Here is a 19,819-nt window from a genome sequence, read left to right on the forward strand (position 1 = left end):
ATGGCATTTGTGGACTCAGGCGCTGCTCTGAATTTGATGGACTTGGAGTATGCTAGGCGTTGTGGGTTTTTCTTGGAGCCCTTGCAGTGTCCTATTCCATTGAGAGGAATTGATGCTACGCCTTTGGCCAAGAGAATAAGCCTCAGTACTGGACCCAGCTGACCATGTGCATGGCTCCTGCACATCAGGAGGTTATTCGCTTTCTGGTGTTGCATAATCTGCATGATGTGGTCGTGTTGGGGTTGCCATGGCTACAAGTCCATAATCCAGTATTAGATTGGAAATCCATGTCTGTATCCAGCTGGGGTTGTCAGGGGGTACATGGTGATGTCCCATTTCTGACTATTTCGTCATCCACCCCTTCTGAGGTTCCTGAGTTCTTGTCTGATTACCGGGATTTATTTGATGAGCCCAAGTCCGATACCCTACCTCCGCATAGGGATTGTGATTGTGCTATCGATTTGATTCCTGGTAGTAAATTCCCAAAAGGTCGACTGTTTAATTTATCTGTGCCAGAGCACGCCGCTATGCGGAGTTATGTGAAGGAGTCTTTGGAGTAGGGGCATATTCGCCCGTCATCGTCGCCATTAGGAGCAGGGTTCTTTTTTGTAGCCAAGAAGGATGGTTCACTGAGACCTTGTATAGATTACCGCCTTCTAAATAAGATCACGGTTAAATTTCAGTACCCCTTGCAATTGTTATCTGATTTGTTTGCTCGGATTAAGGGGGCTAGTTGGTTCACCAAGATAGATCTTCGTGGTGCGTATAATCTTGTGCGTATTAAGCGAGGCGATGAGTGGAAAACTGCATTTAATACGCCCGAGGGCCATTTTGAGTATCTAGTAATGCCATTCGGACTTGCCAATGCTCCATCAGTGTTTCAGTCCTTTATGCATGACATCTTCCGAGAGTACCTGGATAAATTCCTGATTGTGTACTTAGATGACATTTTGATCTTCTCGGATGATTGGGAGTCTCATGTGAAGCAGGTCAGAACGGTGTTTCAGGTCCTGCGTGCTAATTCTTTGTTTGTGAAGGGATCAAAGTGTCTCTTTGGTGTTCAGAAGGTTTCATTTTTGGGGTTCATCTTTTCCCCTTCTACTATCGAGATGGACCCTGTTAAGGTCCAAGCCATCCATAATTGGACTCAGCCGACATCTCTGAAAAGTCTGCAAAAGTTCCTGGGCTTTGCTAATTTTTATCGTCGCTTCATCTGCAATTTTTCTAGTATTGCTAAACCATTGACCGATTTGACCAAGAAAGGTGCTGATTTGGTCAATTGGTCTTCTGCTGCGGTGGAAGCTTTTCAAGAGTTGAAGCGTCGTTTTTCTTCTGCCCCTGTGTTGTGTCAACCAGATGTTTCGCTTCCATTCCAGGTCGAGGTTGATGCTTCTGAGATTGGAGCAGGGGCTGTTTTGTCGCAGAGAAGTTCTGATTGCTCGGTGATGAAACCATGCGCCTTCTTTTCCAGGAAGTTTTCGCCTGCTGAGCGAAATTATGATGTTGGCAATCGAGAGTTGCTGGCCATGAAGTGGGCATTCGAGGAGTGGCGTCATTGGCTTGAAGGAGCTAAGCATCGCGTGGTGGTCTTGACTGATCATAAGAACTTGACTTATCTCGAGTCCGCCAAACGGTTGAATCCTAGACAAGCTCGTTGGTCGTTGTTTTTTGCCCGTTTTGACTTTGTGATTTCATACCTTCCAGGCTCTAAAAATGTGAAGGCGGATGCTCTGTCTAGGAGTTTTGTGCCCGACTCTCCGGGTGTATCTGAGCCGGCGGGTATCCTCAAAGAGGGAGTAATTGTGTCTGCCATCTCCCCTGATTTGCGGCGGGTGCTGCAAAAATTTCAGGCTAATAAACCTGATCGTTGCCCAGCGGAGAAACTGTTTGTCCCTGATAGGTGGACGAATAAAGTTATCTCTGAGGTTCATTGTTCGGTGTTGGCTGGTCATCCTGGAATCTTTGGTACCAGAGAGTTAGTGGCTAGATCCTTTTGGTGGCCATCTCTGTCGCGGGATGTGCGTACTTTTGTGCAGTCCTGTGGGATTTGTGTTCGGGCTAAGCCCTGCTGTTCTCGTGCCAGTGGGTTGCTTTTGCCCTTGCCGGTCCCGAAGAGGCCTTGGACACATATCTCTATGGATTTTATTTCAGATCTTCCCGTCTCTCAAAAGATGTCAGTTATTTGGGTGGTCTGTGATCGCTTCTCTAAGATGGTCCATTTGGTACCCTTGTCTAAATTGCCTTCTGTTAGGGGTCGAGTTCCCGCTTCTGCACTGGGGGAATCTCGAGCCACTTCCGCTGCGGTCTCCCATTCTTGTCCAGCCGCAGTGGAGCCTGCTCAGCAAGGACGTCGGTCCCAGCGTCTTGCTCATTCTCACTCTGTTCAGAGAGTTAGTGCTGCTTCTCCAGTCTCTGCCATTAAAGTCAGTACTGGTCAGCAGCGAGCGGACTTCTCTGGGACTAAGTCCTTGTCTGCTTGTACTGAGCATGCCCAGCGTAAGGTCTCCCGTTGGAGATCGAGGGTCATGTGCTCAGGCTCTGCAGCACATTCCATTGGTCCTCTTGGCAGGTCCTAGAAGGGCAAAAGTGCTGTGGCCACTTCCTGTGCTGCTCCTATATAAACTGCGCATGACCGCACGGCCATGCGCTAGTATTGTCTTGTTATTATGTGTGTGTGTAGATGGATGTATGTCGAAGGATGAAAGCTCCTAAATATCCCTCCCTAGTGTTGTTGACTGTTCGCGGATGATGGTAGCTATCTAGCGCCCGACTTGCCATCTACACGATACACACATCTCAGCGTCCTATAGCTGTGCCTGCCAGTACGGCGCCGTGCGCTTGCCTTGCGCTTTCCATAACCGAGTCTGGGTGGTTAGTGGCGTCCGTTAGTGCGGCATCGCTCGCACTCTTGTGCACATATTTGTCCTAAGGTTCTCTACACACCCAGTTGCGGTGTTACGCCAGCAAGGGTCTAATCGGGCTTCAATCCCTTCTGGGGTTAAGTCCGCTGACCACTTGCTCGCGCTCTAGTGCGGTACTGCGGTCCTGTGAGTTAACAGGATCGCTTTCTTCACGCTGGGTGAGGTTTAACCCACGCGTGTATACTTTAGTGTACCGCCATATTGTCTGCCAATTACTAGCAGCAGGTCTCCACCTGCACGGTGGACCCCGGACTGCGAACGCACCTTTATCATCTGTCTTGGTGCGTTCCGCCAGTCCTAACAGAATACTAGCGCCAGGGTCTGGCTAGTAAAATGGCGGACGACCAGCGTTTACAGCGGTACATCCAGCAGCTGGAGGGAAGGTTGGCGGCTCTTGAGCGTACAACCTCAGCTGTGGATGTCACTGCTGTAGCTGTGCAGGCTGCAAGTGTAGCCGCAGCCAGTTTGTCCACTGCCACCCCTGCTCCGACTTTATCCCGTCTCCCACTACCTGACAAGTTTGCTGGAGAGAGCAAACATTGTCGTGGATTCGTGAGCCAGTGCTCTATCCATCTCGAGCTCCTGGCTGCACGTTTTCCTACAGAGCGGGCTAAGGTGGGATTTATTGTCTCGCTATTGTCGGGCAGGGCGTTGGAGTGGGCTACGCCGCTGTGGGAGCGTGATGATCATGTGGTGCAGAGTGCTCCGTTGTTTCTGGGCACGCTGAAAAAGGTCTTTCTAGGACCTCAACTCACCCATGATACAGCGCTCCAACTACTGGCATTAACTCAGGGTGAGTCCTTGGTCAGCCATTTTTCCGTCCGATTCCGTACTTTAGCTTCCGAGCTGGAGTGGTCGGATAAAGCCCTTATCCCCATATTCTGGAGGGGCCTGGCTGACCATGTTAAGGACGCTCTGGCCACTAGGGAGATTCCTGCCACACTGGAGGAGTTAATATCTATTTCTACTCGTATAGACCTCCGTTTTAACGAGCGGAGGTTGGAACGAGCCCAGTGTAGGCAGAGGTTTCGGCTGGCTCCTACCTTCGCCAAACCTTTGAAATCTCCAGTCCAGGCATCTGAGTCACATGAGACCTTGGAGGTGACACGAGCGGGATCCAAGTCTCAGTCCGCTCGTGCACATAAGGTTCGTCATGTTTGCCAGCAGTCAGGACGTCTTGCCTCCAAGAGTCCTCAGCGGTCGGGGAAACGTCAGCGTCTAGTGGCAGTTGGAGGAGGTACACTAGACACGGCGACGTTTGCCTCAAAGTTGTCCTTCAAGGGGACAATTACCATAGGCCCATCCACTCTCACGGTCGAGCTATGCTTGGACTCTGGGGCAGAGGGTAACTTTATGTCCTCCGCCTTTGCCCAGCGTCACGCAATACCCTTGGTGATGCTCGCCCAGCCAGTGACCGTTCGAGTGGTAAATGGGTCAACACTACCTTCACAGATTACCCACCAAACCATTCCTTTCACCCTATCTGTGTCTCCATCACATCAGGAGATAATCTCCCTATTAGTCATTCCTGAGGGAATTGATGAGGTCCTGTTGGGGATGCCATGGCTTCGCTACCATTCTCCTCATATTGAGTGGTCCTCTGGGAGAATTTTGGGATGGAGTAAATCCTGTGAGGGTAGATGTCAGAGGGAGTGCGTTCAGGTTGCTACTACACAGGTACCCGCAGATCTTTCCTCTCTCCCCAAGCACTATTGGTCCCATGCAGACGTGTTCTCCAAAAGAGCTGCGGAGACCCTTCCGCCTCACCGCCCCTATGACTGTCCTATTGACCTCTTGCCTGGTGCTGAGCCTCCCCGGGGTCGAGTCTACCCGTTATCTCTCCCGGAGACGGAGGCAATGTCCCAGTATATTCAGGAGAATCTGGCAAGAGGATTCATTAGGAAGTCAGTGTCACCGGCAGGGGCTGGGTTCTTCTTCGTACAGAAGAAGACTGGAGACTTACGTCCATGCATCGACTACAGGGGTCTTAACGCCATTACCGTTAAGAACAAGTACCCATTACCCCTGATATCTGAGCTCTTTGATAGGCTACGGGGAGCAAAGGTATTTACAAAGTTAGATCTGCGGGGTGCTTACAACCTGATTCGCATCCGTGAGGGGGATGAATGGAAGACGGCTTTTAACACCAGGGATGGGCACTATGAATATCTAGTGATGCCCTTTGGGCTCTGTAATGCCCCAGCCGTTTTCCAAGACTTTGTGAACGACATCTTTCGGGATATGCTCACCACCTCGGTCGTAGTCTATCTGGATGACATTCTCATCTACTCTCCAGATATAGACTCCCATCGGAGAGATGTTCGCAAAGTCTTCGACCTCTTACGGGCAAACTCCCTCTACGCTAAGTTGGAGAAGTGTGTGTTTGAGCAGGAGTCCTTGCCTTTCCTTGGATATATCATTTCTGCCCAGGGTTTGGCTATGGATCCTGCCAAGCTACAGGCTGTAATGGACTGGCAGGAACCCCATTCTCTTAAAGCGGTGCAGCGCTTTATGGGGTTCATTAATTATTATCGCCAGTTCATTCCACACTTCTCAACTTTGGTAGCTCCCTTGGTCGCCCTCACCAAGAAGGGAGCAAATCCCAAGTTGTGGTCAGAGGAGGTCTCCAAGGCCTTTCTCTCGATTAAGTCACACTTCGCTAGCGCTCCCATCCTACATCGCCCCGATGTAGATAAACCATTCATCTTGGAGGTGGATGCCTCATCCGTTGGTGCTGGAGCAGTCCTTTTCCAAAAGGATGCTCAAGGTCGGAAGCATCCTTGCTTCTTCTTCTCCAAGACCTTCACACCAGCGGAGAGGAATTATTCCATCGGGGACAGGGAGTTGCTAGCCATGAAGTTGGCTTTTTCAGAGTGGAGACACCTCTTGGAGGGAGCTCGCTTTCCCTTCCAAGTCTTCACTGACCACAAGAACTTGGTGTATATACAGACGGCCCAGCGGCTGAATTCTCGCCAGGCTAGATGGTCCCTGTTCTTCTCCCGGTTCCATTTTACTCTCCATTTTCTCTCCGGGGAGAAGAACGTTCGTGCCGACGCTCTCTCCCGCTCCGTAGTGTCATCTGAGGAGGAGGAGGAGGAGCCTCGGCTTATTGTCCCTTCTGAGAGCCTGAGAACTGTAGCTCCGGTTTCGCTAGAGTCTGTGCCCCCGGGCAAGACTTTCGTGCCAGCTAACTTGCGACCGGAGGTTCTCTCTTGGGCTCACTCCTCCAGAGTGGGGGGGCATTTTGGGACCAAGAGGACATCAGAGCTTTTGGCGAGAACATACTGGTGGCCGCATATGGCCCGAGATGTCAGGGACTACATTCAGGCGTGCGTTTCTTGCGCCCAGAATCGGTCTCCTCGGCAACGGCCTGCTGGGTTGCTTTACCCTCTACCGGTGGCAGACAGGCCCTGGGAGATGGTCGGAATGGACTTTGTGGTGGGTCTACCCAAGTCGCGTGGCTGCTCCATTATTTGGGTTGTCACTGACCATTTCTCTAAGATGGTGCATTTGGTGCCGCTTCCTCGGTTACCCTCAGCACGGGCCTTGGCGGTGTTGTTCGTTAAACACGTTTTCCGTTTGCATGGTATGCCTGATAAAATTGTCAGCGATCGGGGTCCCCAGTTCGCATCTCGGTTTTGGAGAGAGCTCTGCCGTTTACTCAGCATAGAGTTAAACCTCTCCTCTGCTTACCATCCCGAGACGAATGGGTTGGTGGAGAGAACCAACCAGACTCTGGTGACATATTTGCGACATTTCGTCTCTGCTAGGCAGGATGACTGGGCATCTTTGCTACCTTGGGCGGAATTTGCCCTGAACAACGCCGTAGCCGATTCCACTGGTCAAACTCCTTTTCTCCTTAATTACGGCCAGCATCCGCGTGTCCCTGTGCCCATGCCCGTGTCCTCCACCGATTCTAGGGTGGCAGACTGGGCGGTGGAGGCACGTGACATCTGGGACCGCACACAGGATGCTATCCGGGCCTCCAAGGAGAGAATGAGGGTTTCGGCTGATACACACCGGCGCCCCGCTCCGGTCTTTGCTCCCGGCGACTTAGTGTGGCTCTCCGCCCGTAACATCAGGCTGCGAGTTGAGTCCACTAAGTTTGCTCCTCGCTACATTGGCCCGTTTAAAGTTCTGGAACAGGTCAACCCTGTGGTTTACCGTTTGGCCATTCCTCCACGCCTTGGTATCACCGATACCTTTCACGTTTCCCTCTTAAAGCCCGTTCGCTTGTCTCGGTTTTCTGAGTCATCTGCTGGGACATCGGGTTCATCCACGGATGAATTTGAGGTGAATGCTATTGTGGGAAGCAAGGTGGTACGTGGCAAAAAATTTTATTTGGTGGATTGGAAGGGTCATGGTCCAGAGGATAGAACCTGGGAGCCTGTGGAGCACATTCGGGCTCCGCAGCTCATTGCTGCCTTTGAACGTAGCGAGGCCCAAGGAGGGGGGGGCCCTAGGAGGGGGGGTAATGTTAGGGGTCGAGTTCCCGCTTCTGCACTGGGGGAATCTCGAGCCACTTCCGCTGCGGTCTCCCATTCTTGTCCAGCCGCAGTGGAGCCTGCTCAGCAAGGACGTCGGTCCCAGCGTCTTGCTCATTCTCACTCTGTTCAGAGAGTTAGTGCTGCTTCTCCAGTCTCTGCCATTAAAGTCAGTACTGGTCAGCAGCGAGCGGACTTCTCTGGGACTAAGTCCTTGTCTGCTTGTACTGAGCATGCCCAGCGTAAGGTCTCCCGTTGGAGATCGAGGGTCATGTGCTCAGGCTCTGCAGCACATTCCATTGGTCCTCTTGGCAGGTCCTAGAAGGGCAAAAGTGCTGTGGCCACTTCCTGTGCTGCTCCTATATAAACTGCGCATGACCGCACGGCCATGCGCTAGTATTGTCTTGTTATTATGTGTGTGTGTAGATGGATGTATGTCGAAGGATGAAAGCTCCTAAATATCCCTCCCTAGTGTTGTTGACTGTTCGCGGATGATGGTAGCTATCTAGTGCCCGACTTGCCATCTACACGATACACACATCTCAGCGTCCTATAGCTGTGCCTGCCAGTACGGCGCCGTGCGCTTGCCTTGCGCTTTCCATACCCGAGTCTGGGTGGTTAGTGGCGTCCGTTAGTGCGGCATCGCTCGCACTCTTGTGCACATATTTGTCCTAAGGTTCTCTACACACCCAGTTGCGGTGTTACGCCAGCGAGGGTCTAATCGGGCTTCAATCCCTTCTGGGGTTAAGTCCGCTGACCACTTGCTCGCGCTCTAGTGCGGTACTGCGGTCCTGTGAGTTAACAGGATCGCTTTCTTCACGCTGGGTGAGGTTTAACCCACGCGTGTATACTTTAGTGTACCGCCATATTGTCTGCCAATTACTAGCAGCAGGTCTCCACCTGCACGGTGGACCCCGGACTGCGAACGCACCTTTATCATCTGTCTTGGTGCGTTCCACCAGTCCTAACACCTTCCTCCTCTGATTTGGTGCCATTGTTTTTCCAGCATGTGGTTCGTTTACATGGCATTCCAGAGAATATCGTTTCTGACAGAGGTTCCCAGTTTGTTTCGAGGTTTTGGCGAGCCTTTTGTGGTAGGATGGGCATTGACTTGTCTTTTTCCTCGGCTTTCCATCCTCAGACTAATGGCCAGACCAAATGAACCAATCAGACCTTGGAAACATATCTGAGATGCTTTGTTTCTGCTGATCAGGATGACTGGGTGTCCTTTTTGCCTTTGGCTGAGTTCGCCCTTAATAATCGGGCCAGCTCGGCTACCTTGGTTTCACCGTTTTTCTGCAACTCTGGGTTCCATCCTCGTTTCTCTTCAGGGCAGGTTGAGTCTTCGGACTGTCCTGGTGTGGATACTGTGGTGGACAGGTTGCAGCAGATTTGGACTCATGTAGTGGACAATTTGACTTTGTCCCAGGAGAAGGCTCAACGTTTCGCTAATCGCAGACGCTGTGTGGGTCCCCGACTTCGGGTTGGGGACTTGGTTTGGTTATCTTCTAGTCATATTCCTATGAAGGTTTCCTCTCCTAAGTTTAAACCTCGTTTTATTGGTCCGTATAGGATTTCTGAGGTTCTTAATCCTGTGTCTTTTCGTCTGACCCTTCCAGATTCTTTTTCCATACATAACGTATTCCATAGGTCATTGTTGCGGAGATACGTGACACCTATGGTTCCATCTGTTGATCCTCCTGCCCCGGTTTTGGTGGAGGGGGAGTTGGAGTATATTGTGGAGAAGATTTTGGATTCTCGTGTTTCAAGGCGGAAACTCCAGTATCTGGTTAAGTGGAAGGGTTATGCTCAGGAAGATAATTCCTGGGTCTTTGCCTCTGATGTCCATGCTCCCGATCTTGTTCGTGCCTTTCATATGGCTCATCCTGGTCGTCCTGGGAGCTCTGGTGAGGGTTCGGTGACCCCTCCTCAAGGGGGGGTACTGTTGTGAATTCTGTGGCAGAGCTCCCTCCTGTGGTCACAAGTGGTACTTCGGCTGGTTCTCTCTGTGAGCTTCCGTTGGTGGAGGAAAGTGGTACTGCGGCTTCTGAGTTTCCTTCCTCGGGTGATGTGGTGAAGTCGTTAGGTGCTGCTCTATTTAACTCCACCTAGTGCTTTGATCCTGGCCTCCAGTCAATGTTCTAGTATTGGACCTGTTTCCTCCTGGATCGTTCCTGTGGCCTGCTGCTCTGCATAGCTAAGTTCCTCTTTGCTATTTGTTTGCTGTTTTTTTCTGTCCAGCTTGTCAATTTGTTTTTTTCTGCTTGCTGGAAGCTCTGGGACGCAGAGGGTGTACCTCCGTGCCATTAGTTCGGTACGGAGGGTCTTTTTGCCCCCTTTGCGTGGTATTTGTAGGGTTTTGTGTTGACCGCAAAGTTACCATTCCTATCCTCGCTCTGTTCAGAAAGTTGGGCCTCACTTTGCTAAATCTATTTAATCTCTACATTTGTCTTTTCATCTTAACTCACAGTCATTATATGTGGGGGCTGCCTTTTCCTTTGGGGTATTTCTCTGAGGCAAGGTAGGCTTATTTTCTATCTTCAGGCTAGCTAGTTTCTCAGGCCGTGCCGAGTTGCATAGGGAGCGTTAGGCGCAATCCACGGCTGCCTTTAGTGTGGTTGGAGAGGATTAGGGATTGCGGTCAACAGAGTTCCCACGTCTCAGAGCTCGTTCTTGTTTTTTGGGTTATTGCCAGGTCACTGTATGTGCGCTGACCTCTATGTCCATTGTGGTACTGAATTACCTTTCATAACAACTACGTGGCTGGGCAATATACTACGTGGTTGGGCAATATACTATGTGGTTGGGCAATATACTACGTGGGCTGTGCAATATACTAGGTGGACATGCATATTCTAGATGTGTTAGAATCGGGCCACCATCTAGTATAATATAAGAAGGTTAAAGAAAAAATATGGAACTTCAAGAAAATAGGAAAATTCTCCCACCAGCTTATATTTATGTTATTTCCTCTTTATAAGCAGTATGATTACACTACCATTAGGTACCGTATGGATTATATCTTGAGTATCACTCTCTTACAACCATGGATTCTTACGGAGTGCTTGGAACATACTTTGGGACTTGCTAGAAATAACCATCAATCTTAGGGGGCTGTTCATATCATGATCTCAGCATATGTTGAGTGAGAACATTTGAAAACCACATTTAAAGGTCCTGATAAGCATTTTAAGTGGCATTCTCCACTTTTGTATATTGCTAAAAGTAAATCTACCTTTAGTAAGATGATAAACCATATTATGCTCTATGGCTACACCAAGCGGTGCCTCTGAATTATTTTTGTGGGGTTCAAACATACTTGCTTGGTGTTAGTCAGGACCCTAGTACCTAAGGAATCTTAGGGTTGTCCAGTCGTTAATATGCTTTTAGCATCATTTCATGAGTATAGTCAGGCAGTACATTTATTGACATGTGAAAACCCAATCTTTCACTTACACTGGTGATAGATAGAAGAGTCTGGTGACATGTCATTGAATTTAATATTTATCATATTTTATTGTATTAGAAAATTACCTGTCAGAAGGAAGGCGAGCTTCATAGACTTCTTTGCCTGTTCAATATTTCCCGCACCTAGAGCATTGCCTACTCGTACACTGGTAGCCATACCAATACCAAATGGGATCTGTACAAGTATTTTAACATTTGTGAATTCCTTTCATAAATATCACATATAAAGAGAAACATAATTCTAAAACAGATTCGAAATATTTAGCTAAGGTTGAAAATATATTACAAGAGCATATAAAGGTTTGCCATAAAACAGACATGCACAACCTACAGCCCACGGATTGCTTTGGCCCTCACAGATGTCCAGGAGATGCCTGCTCCCTTCTTCCTATATTCAAATGTTTTACTACATGTTACTACTTTGTTACTATTTAGGGCACAATAGGCTCTTATATTCAAATGTAATTGCGTCTTTCAGACACAAATACATTTGAACACTAGAGAGCCAGGACAGGAGCAGAAGACTGCCCATCAACCCCTGCCCCGATGTGCAGTGGCGTGATATTGTCATCACGCTTTGACATCATCACAATGCTGATGGCACCTCAACATAGTAGAGCCACATAAGCAGATGAGATGGCGGAGGACAGTAAGCACTCCATGAAGGACTCAGAGAATAAGTGCCTACCATATTGAATGAGGGGTTGAGGGGATTGATGTTGTTGTGAGAGCACATAATGGGGGGACAATTCTGAAAGGTGGCACTGTATAATAAAAGGCAATGTGGGGGAAAGGGTAGTTAATGCAGTGGGATAGTGCGGGTTGGATATTTTGCAAAGGAGCACTGTCGTGGATATTTTGGAGAGGGGCTGTGTTGAATATTTTGGAGAGTTACAGTGTGTGGGATATTTTGGAGAGGGGCAGTGTGGGGATACATAATGGAGAGGGGCAGTGTATGTGGGAGAGGTGGATATTTGGGATAAGGACAGTGTGTGGGGGGACATTTTATGCAGGAAGCATAGCAATTATTCATTAAAGGGAGCCTGTCACCCCCAAAATCGAAGGTGAGCTAATCTCATCGGCATCAAGGGCTTATCTACAGCATTCTGATGGGTGTTGCGATCAGGTCTAGGGCCTCTCTGACCTTTCCCGCCACCTGCGCACTGCAGTAGTTTGCTCTGCCCTCAGCAGGGCAGACAAAGTACGCTTGCGCCGGAGCCGCAGCGTGAAGACAAGAAGAGGACGTCATCGTAAGAAGATAGGAGGCCCCGGATCAGACCGCCACGCCCATCGGACCCGGACCACAGCGGGACCGCCCCTGGTTGAGTATATTCTAACCTCTTTTTCTCATCTTTCAGGATACATCGGGGGCTTATCTACAGCATTACAGAATGCTGTCAATAAGCCCCTGATGCCGATGGGCTTAGCTCACGTTCGATTTTGGGGGCAATAAGTTTCCTTTAAGGGGAACAGGATGTGCAATATTTTTATTTATGGGGCAGTATAATGATACTTTTATTGATAAGGGCACTGTGTGAAGAAGTGCTGCTGAAGACGGAGGGAAATCTGAAGAGATTAGCTTAGGGCATAAAATCTCATATGGCATCAGTACTACATGGAGATTAAAGGGATGGGCACAACTTAAATCAGAGAAGATGTCACCTATAAGGTACCTGGATGTAATGTGTATTTGTGATCCTCTCTGCGTCTGATTGGTGCCATGGTTCCTGTATAGTCTGTAGTTTGATGGTGAAAATTCACAGCACCTCCTTACCATTGTTAAGGACATAGTGGGAATTGTACACCCATGCAATATAATTGTATGACCTGACCTGACATTACAATTGTTTGCTTGGTGATTTATTCATGTACTGATAGTGTTTCTGGTGATGCATTCATGTATTGATGGTGGTTCTGATGAAGTATTCATGTACTCATGATGGTTGTGACACTGCATTCATTTACTAATAGTAGTTCTGAAGCTGCATTTATGTACTAAAAGCTGTTCTGATGATGCATTCATGTACTGACAGTTGTTCTACCGCTGCATTCATGTGCTGATGGTGGTTCTGATACTGTACACATGTAGCAATCTAAAACATGCTTCATGGCTATGTTAAAACTTAAACATTCTCAAAATTTAGAGTTTTGAGATTATGAGGAGGATTTGGCAAATTTCTGCTCAGTTTCTTCTCCAAAAACTCAGTGTAACTTAGCATATGTTCATTTTTATTTTTTGGAGCAGAAACAGCACAGAATCTCTCCAAAGCCTCCTCAAATACCCAAAACTTGGTTCTGGTTATGTACTAATGTACTAATAGTGGTTCTGGTGATGTATACTTGTAAGTAACCCTTTATATTTTTTTGTAACCCCCTGGGATTGATTCAGTGTGTCAATGCAGTTCTTGGACCAAAAAGATTGTACACCCCTGCCATAAAGCTTAATGGTCTATATTGTCTGTTCAAAGAATTACTGTCACGGGAAAACGGCGAAGGAGTGGGGCCTGATGATCTCAGCCTCTGGTCACACAAAATCCTGCACTAATTAGAGCTGCTTCACCATACTATTAAACAGTGCAGGTTTTCCTTACTCGGTCATTGCAAGGGTTATTCAGTTCAGTTCATCTACTGTAGCTCAGCATCCTGAATTGCCTCAGCTGTTATGTGTTTGCACTCCCCCTGGTATGTATACTGGCCACTGGCACTTGGGAGTTTCCAGTCATTGTACTACTTCCTGGTTAGATGTTAGAGGAGAAATTCAGTGTTTGGTGTAGGCGGTTGGAGAGTTGTTCAAAAGATTTCTGCATGGGGTTGGTTTGCATGTTTATCTTCATCGTCCTTTATTTAATTTCTCCTACCTATCCCTCCACTGTGCTCCACTCAGTCATTTTTTGAGTACCGTATATTTGTATGACTGTAGTTTTCTTTCGACCCTGTCTGTCTTCCCTTGTCTGTCTGGTTAGTGTAACCCTATTGACTTCAGACTCACACCTCGCAGGGTGGGGGAGGGAACAGATAAGTTTAAAGATAGGAGCACAGTAAGGGACATGACCCGACGTCTCCACCTTCCAGGGACACAGGGATAGATTAGGGTGCCCCCCAATTTGAGGGATTAGGCAGGCGTCAGCAGTCCCTAGTCACTACATGACATTATCACTGGTTGTACCTTTTTGGCTCTATTATGGATTCTATGGCTGCTCTGGCAGGGCAGCTATAACAACTCAGTGTGAAGGTGTCGAATTTGCACTCAATTGCTTTGTAGCGCCCATTAACTCAAGGCATAAAGGCCAGCGGCTCCCGGGCAACACCTGGTGGAGCCCAAGATCGCCCTGCTGGATAAGTTCTCTGGGGTCGGGATAAGTTTGTGGCTTTCAGGAAGGCCTGCAAAATTTTCGGTTTCACACGTCAGTAGCTCCGGTACGTGAGGTGACAATTTCCTCACGTACCGGAGCCACTGACACACGTAGACGCATTAAAATCAATGCATCTGTGCAGATGTCATTGATTTTTTGCGGACCGTGTCTCCGTGTGCCAAACACGGAGACATGTCAGTGTTCGTGGGAGCGCACGTATTACACGGACCCATTAAAGTCAATGGGTCCGTGTAAAACACGTACCGCACTCGGACGTTGTCCGTGTGCAGTCCGTGTGCCGTGCAGGAGACAGCGCTCCAGTAAGCGCTGTCCCCCCCACATGGTGCTGAAGCCGCGATTCATATCTTCTGTGCAGCAGCATTTGCTGTAGAGAAGATATGAATAATCCATTTTTTGTGGTTTTTCGTGTATAAAATAAAGGTCCATGTCCCCACCCCCTGTGCGCCCCTCCCCCCCCGCTGTTCTGAAAATACTCACCCAGCTCCCTCGTTGGCTGTCGCTGCTTCCTCTCCTGGCCTCTACTGTATGCGGTCACGTGGGGCCGCCGATTACAGTCATGAATATGCAGCTCCACCTCCCATAGGGGTGGAGCCGCATATTCATTACTGTAAATGAGCGGCCCCACTTTTTGTAAGTGTAATTCAATTTGCACAAATGTATTATTGAATTGCACCAAGTAAGATGTGATGTTCCTCACTAGACACTCTTCAAAAGGCAAGTAGGTGAGAATAAAAATGGCAGCTTTATTATTAAAGTCAACCAGTTTTTAATGGTCTAAATGTCATAACAGTTTATGTAAGCATGTAGATAGTGTTTAACTTCTGGCAAGATGCATGCCCCGCTGTGATAAACGTGATATATCTTAGATTGTCTGGTATAAAATTACACTGTCTAACTATTAGACTGATTGGAAAATGCCGACCAGTGTAACTACCAGAATATTCAGAATACCGTACATATAATTGTCCCTTCTGAGTTGTGAAGTGCTGTGAAATATGCTGGAACAACACATCCATCTTGAATTGTCCTCCCACCTCTCCTCCTGCTCCCTCTTTGACCGGTTACAATCTGGCCTCTGACCCCATCACTCAACTGAAACTGCCCTAACTAAAGTCACCAATGACCTACTAACCACCAAGAGCAAGCGACACTACTCTGTCCTCCTTCTCCTGGACCTGCCTTCTGCCTTTGACACTGTGGACCACTCCCTTCGGCTACAGATCCTCTCATCTCTTGGCATCACAGACTTGGCCCTATCCTGGATCTCATCATATCTGACAGACCGAACATTCAGTGTCTCCCTCCCCCACACCACCTCCTCACTTCGCCCCTTGTCTGTCGGTGTTCCTCAAGGCTCTGTTCTAGGACCCCTACTATTCTCCATCTACATCTTCGGCCTGGGACAGCTCATAGAATCCCACGTTATGCAGTACCATCTCTACGCCGATGACATGCAGATCTACCTATCCGGACCTGACCTCACCTCCTTACTTAACTATATCCCACACTATCTGTCTGCTATCTCGGCCTTCTTTTCTGCTCGCTTTCTAAAACTGAACATGGACAAAACAGAATTCATCATCTTTCCCCCATCTCACTCTACCCCTCCACCAGACCTATCCATCAATGTCAATGGCTGCTCACCTTCCCCAGTCCCACACGCCCGGTGCCTCGGGGTGATCCTCGACTCTGCCCTCTCTTTCAAGCCACATAACCAAGCCATTGCCTCCTCCTGCCGTCTCAAACTCAAAAATATTTCCCGAATACGCGCATTTCTTGAACGCGACACAACAAAAACACTAGTGCATGCCCTTATCATCTTCCGCCTTGACTACAGCAACCTCCTACTCTCTGGCCTCCCCTCTAGCACTCTGGCACCACTCCAATCCATCCTACACTCTGCTGCCCGACTAATCTACCTGTCTCCCCGCTATTCCCCAGCCTCTCCCCTATGCTAAGCCCTTCACTAGCTTCCTATCACCCAGAGACTAAAGTTCAAAACCCTTACAATTACATACAAAGCCATCCACAACCTGTCTCCTCCATACATCAGTGACATGGTCTCCCGGTACTTACCTACACGCAACCTCCGATCCTCTCAAGATCTCCTTCTCTACTCCCCTCTCATCTCCTCTTCCCACAATCGCATCCAAGACTTCTCCCGTGCTTCCCCCATATTCTGGAACTCTCTACCCCAACACATCAGACTCTTGCCTACCATTGAAACCTTCAAAAAGAACCTGAAGACTCCCCTCTTCTGACAAGCCTACAGCCTGTAGTGATCCTCAACCTACTGAACCGCCACACAACCAGCTCTACCCTCTCCTAGTGTATCCTCACCCATCCCCTGCAGACTGTGAGCTCTCGTGGGCAGGGTCCTCCCTTCTTATGTACTGTACCTGTGTGCCTTGTTTTTTGCTCATGTTTAAAGTATTTGTTTATATTTGCCCTCTTTTTCACATGTAAAGTGCCATGGAATAAATGGCGCTATAAAAATGTATAATAATAAAATGAGAAGTCAGTGGATTCAATTCACACACAGCTCTTTTCAAGTGCTAGCACAGGATGTGCTGTCCTGTTTAGAGCACAAGACTGAAAGCAATGTAGCTGGGATCTGGGATAGAGTGGCTACCTTACAATTAAGCACATGGCCTATATCTTCATAGATCTATGCTGTTGAAATGCCAAGTTTTTGTCATGTTGCAGAGTCATACCAAGGAGAATCATTTGCATCTTAAATGTCACCCATAATCTGTATATTCAATTAAAAAATATGCTTAAATTTATTGAGATAGAAAAAGAAAAAGAAAGAACTAAAAAAATGTGGTTGCATAAATATGCACACCCTTAACCCTTTACCTCCAAGGGTGGTTTGCACGTTAATGACCGTGCCAATTTTTACATTTCTGACCACTGTCCCTTTATGAGGTTATAACTCTGGAACACTTCAACTGATCCTGAAGATTCTGACACTGTTTTCTCGTGACATATTGTACTTCATGTTAGAGGTAAAATTTCTTTGATATTACCTGCGTTTATTTGTGAAAAAAATGGAAATTTGGTGAAAATTTCGCAATGTTCCAACTTTGAATTTTTATGCCCTTAAATCACAGAATTATGTCACACAAAAAATTTAATAAGTAACATTTATCACACGTCTACTTTACATCAGCACTATTTCGGAACCAGAATTTTTTTTTGTTAGGAAGTTATAAGGGTTAAAAGTTAACCAGTGATTTCTCATTTTTCCAACAAAATTTACAAAACCATTTTTTTAGGGACCACCTCACATTTGAAGTCACTTTGAGGGGTCTATATGGTAGAAAAAACCCAAAAGTGACACTATTCTAAAAACTGCACCCCTGAAGGTACTCAAAACCACATTCAAGAAGTTTATTAACCCTTCAGGTGTTTCACAGGAGCAGAAGCAGCGTGGAAGAAAAAAATTAACATTTTACTTTTTAGTCACAAAAATGATATTTCAGCAACAATTTTTTTATTTTCCTGAGGGTAAAAAAATGGACCTCAAAAGTTGTTTTCCAATTTGTCCTGAGTCCACTGATACCCCGAATCCCAAATGTGGGGGGAACCACTATTTGGGCGCACGGCAGGGCTCGGAAGGAAAGGAGCGCCATTTCACTTTTTCAAGCTAAATTTGGCTGGAATTGAGATCGGAAGCCATGTCGAATTTGGTCAGCCCCTGGTGTGCCTAAACAGTGGAAACCTCCCATTTTGGAAACTAGACCCCCTAAGGAACTTATCTAGATGTGTGGTGAGCACTTTGAACCCCCAAGTGCTTCACAGAAGTTTATAACGCCCAGGCATGAAAATAAAAAAATCCTATTTGTTCCACAAATATGATGGTTTAGTCCCCAATTTTTTATTTTCCCAAGGGTAACAGGAGAAATTGGACCCCAAAAGCTGTTGTCCAGTTTGTCCTGAGTATGCTAGTACCCCACATGTGGAAGAAAACTAATTTTTAGGCACACGTTGGGGCTCGAAAGGTAAGTAGTGACGTTTTGGAATGCAGACTTTGATGGAATGGTCTGCGGTTGTCATGTTCCATTTGCAGAGCCCCTGATGTGCCTAAACAGTAAAAAAAAAAAAACACAAGTGACATCATTTTGGAACCTAGACACCCAAGGAACTTATCTAGATGTGTCCCCTGTTTGGAACTAATGTACGGTTTCCTGTAAAGTAAATTAGTAGTGCATGGAGGTGTGGTACAATTTGGAGCAATCCTTCATACACAGGCCAGGTTTGTCGTGGCAGGTGTCGCATTGATAAATGGTGTCCTTGCGTATTCCCCTTTTGTAACACACTCGGCACCTTTTTTGCAGCTTACCTTTTCTTCCAGTTGGTGGGACCACCCCCGGAAAATGCTGGCCTGGTACGATACGAGCACCTTCAGTTCCGGAAGTACTTGGGCCCGCTCCTTCCGGAGTGTCAAATATCAGGGCCTTAACCACTACCTCCTGGAACTGAGGGTACAACGTATTGGTGTGGTGTGCACATAGTGACAGCAGGAAAGCGTTGAGCATTGCCATTTGTACAATGTGCACGGCCAGCTTTTTGTACCACACCTTGGCCTTTCTCAAAGCACTGTACGGTTGGAGGAGTTGATCAGAGAGATGAACGCCCCCCCATGCTTTTGTTGTACCCCAGTACACAGTCCGGTTTGCAGACCTGTGTAGAGGTACCCCGTACAGTGCTGAGGGCGCTGCCATCACCGTGTATGGTGGTCAAGAGAATGACATCCCTCTTCTCCTTGTATTTGACCACCAGCAGGTGGTCGCTACATTGGGATCTGTTCTCACCTTTTCTGAGCATCTGCCCAAGTAGCATCTTCGGGAGGCCTCTCTGATTTTTGTGGACAGTACCGCAGGCTGCGGTACCTCATGCAGAGAGGGATTTGTAGAGTGGGACGCTGGTATAAAAGTTATCGGTAAAGAGGTGATAACCTTTATCCAGCCGTGGGTGCACCAAATCCCACATAATCATCCCACTCACTCCCAGGACAGGAGGACACTCAAGGGGTTCAATCCTGGTGTCCTTCTCTTTGTACACTCTAAACCTGTGGACATACCCTGAGGTACTCTCACACAGCTTGAGGTGTTTGATTCTGTACCTGGCCTTCTTGTCGGGCAGGTATTGACGGAATCTGAGCCGCCCCTTAAAATGGACCAAGGACTCATCCACGCAGATGTCCCTTTTGGCACGTACACTTCAGAAAACTTTTTCTTGAAGTGTTCGATGACCGGCCGAACTTTGAACAGACCGTCAAAGTTGGGGTCATCTCATGCAGGACACTGTGCATTATCGGAATAATGCAGGAACTTATGGATGGCCTCAAAACGCTTCCGAACTATGACCATTCGGAACACTGGAGTGTTATATAAAATATTTACACTCCAATATTGCCGAATTTCTGGCTTCTTCACGATCCCCATGTGGAGGACCAGGCCCCAAAACTGCATCATTTCAACTGCGTCTACAGGAGACCAGTTGGAAAATGATGAACCGGGATTTTGCTCCAAAAATTGACGAGCATACAAATTAGTTTGCTCCACCA

At 47.7% G+C, this 19,819-nt stretch overlaps 1 protein-coding gene across 1 annotated transcript in view; it reads right to left on the reverse strand.

Moving 5' to 3' along the window:
* LOC138670215 (multidrug and toxin extrusion protein 1-like) overlaps positions 1-19,819 on the reverse strand; it is a 269,225-nt gene that overhangs the window by 61,828 nt on the left and 187,578 nt on the right. The window contains exon 11 of the mRNA XM_069757362.1: positions 10,940-11,048. Within this exon, the coding sequence (XP_069613463.1) occupies positions 10,940-11,048 (109 nt within the window). The remainder of the gene's footprint in view (positions 1-10,939; positions 11,049-19,819) is intronic.

This window comes from Ranitomeya imitator, chromosome 3, assembly GCF_032444005.1.
Source record: "Ranitomeya imitator isolate aRanImi1 chromosome 3, aRanImi1.pri, whole genome shotgun sequence".
Taxonomy (NCBI): Eukaryota; Metazoa; Chordata; class Amphibia; order Anura; family Dendrobatidae; genus Ranitomeya; species Ranitomeya imitator.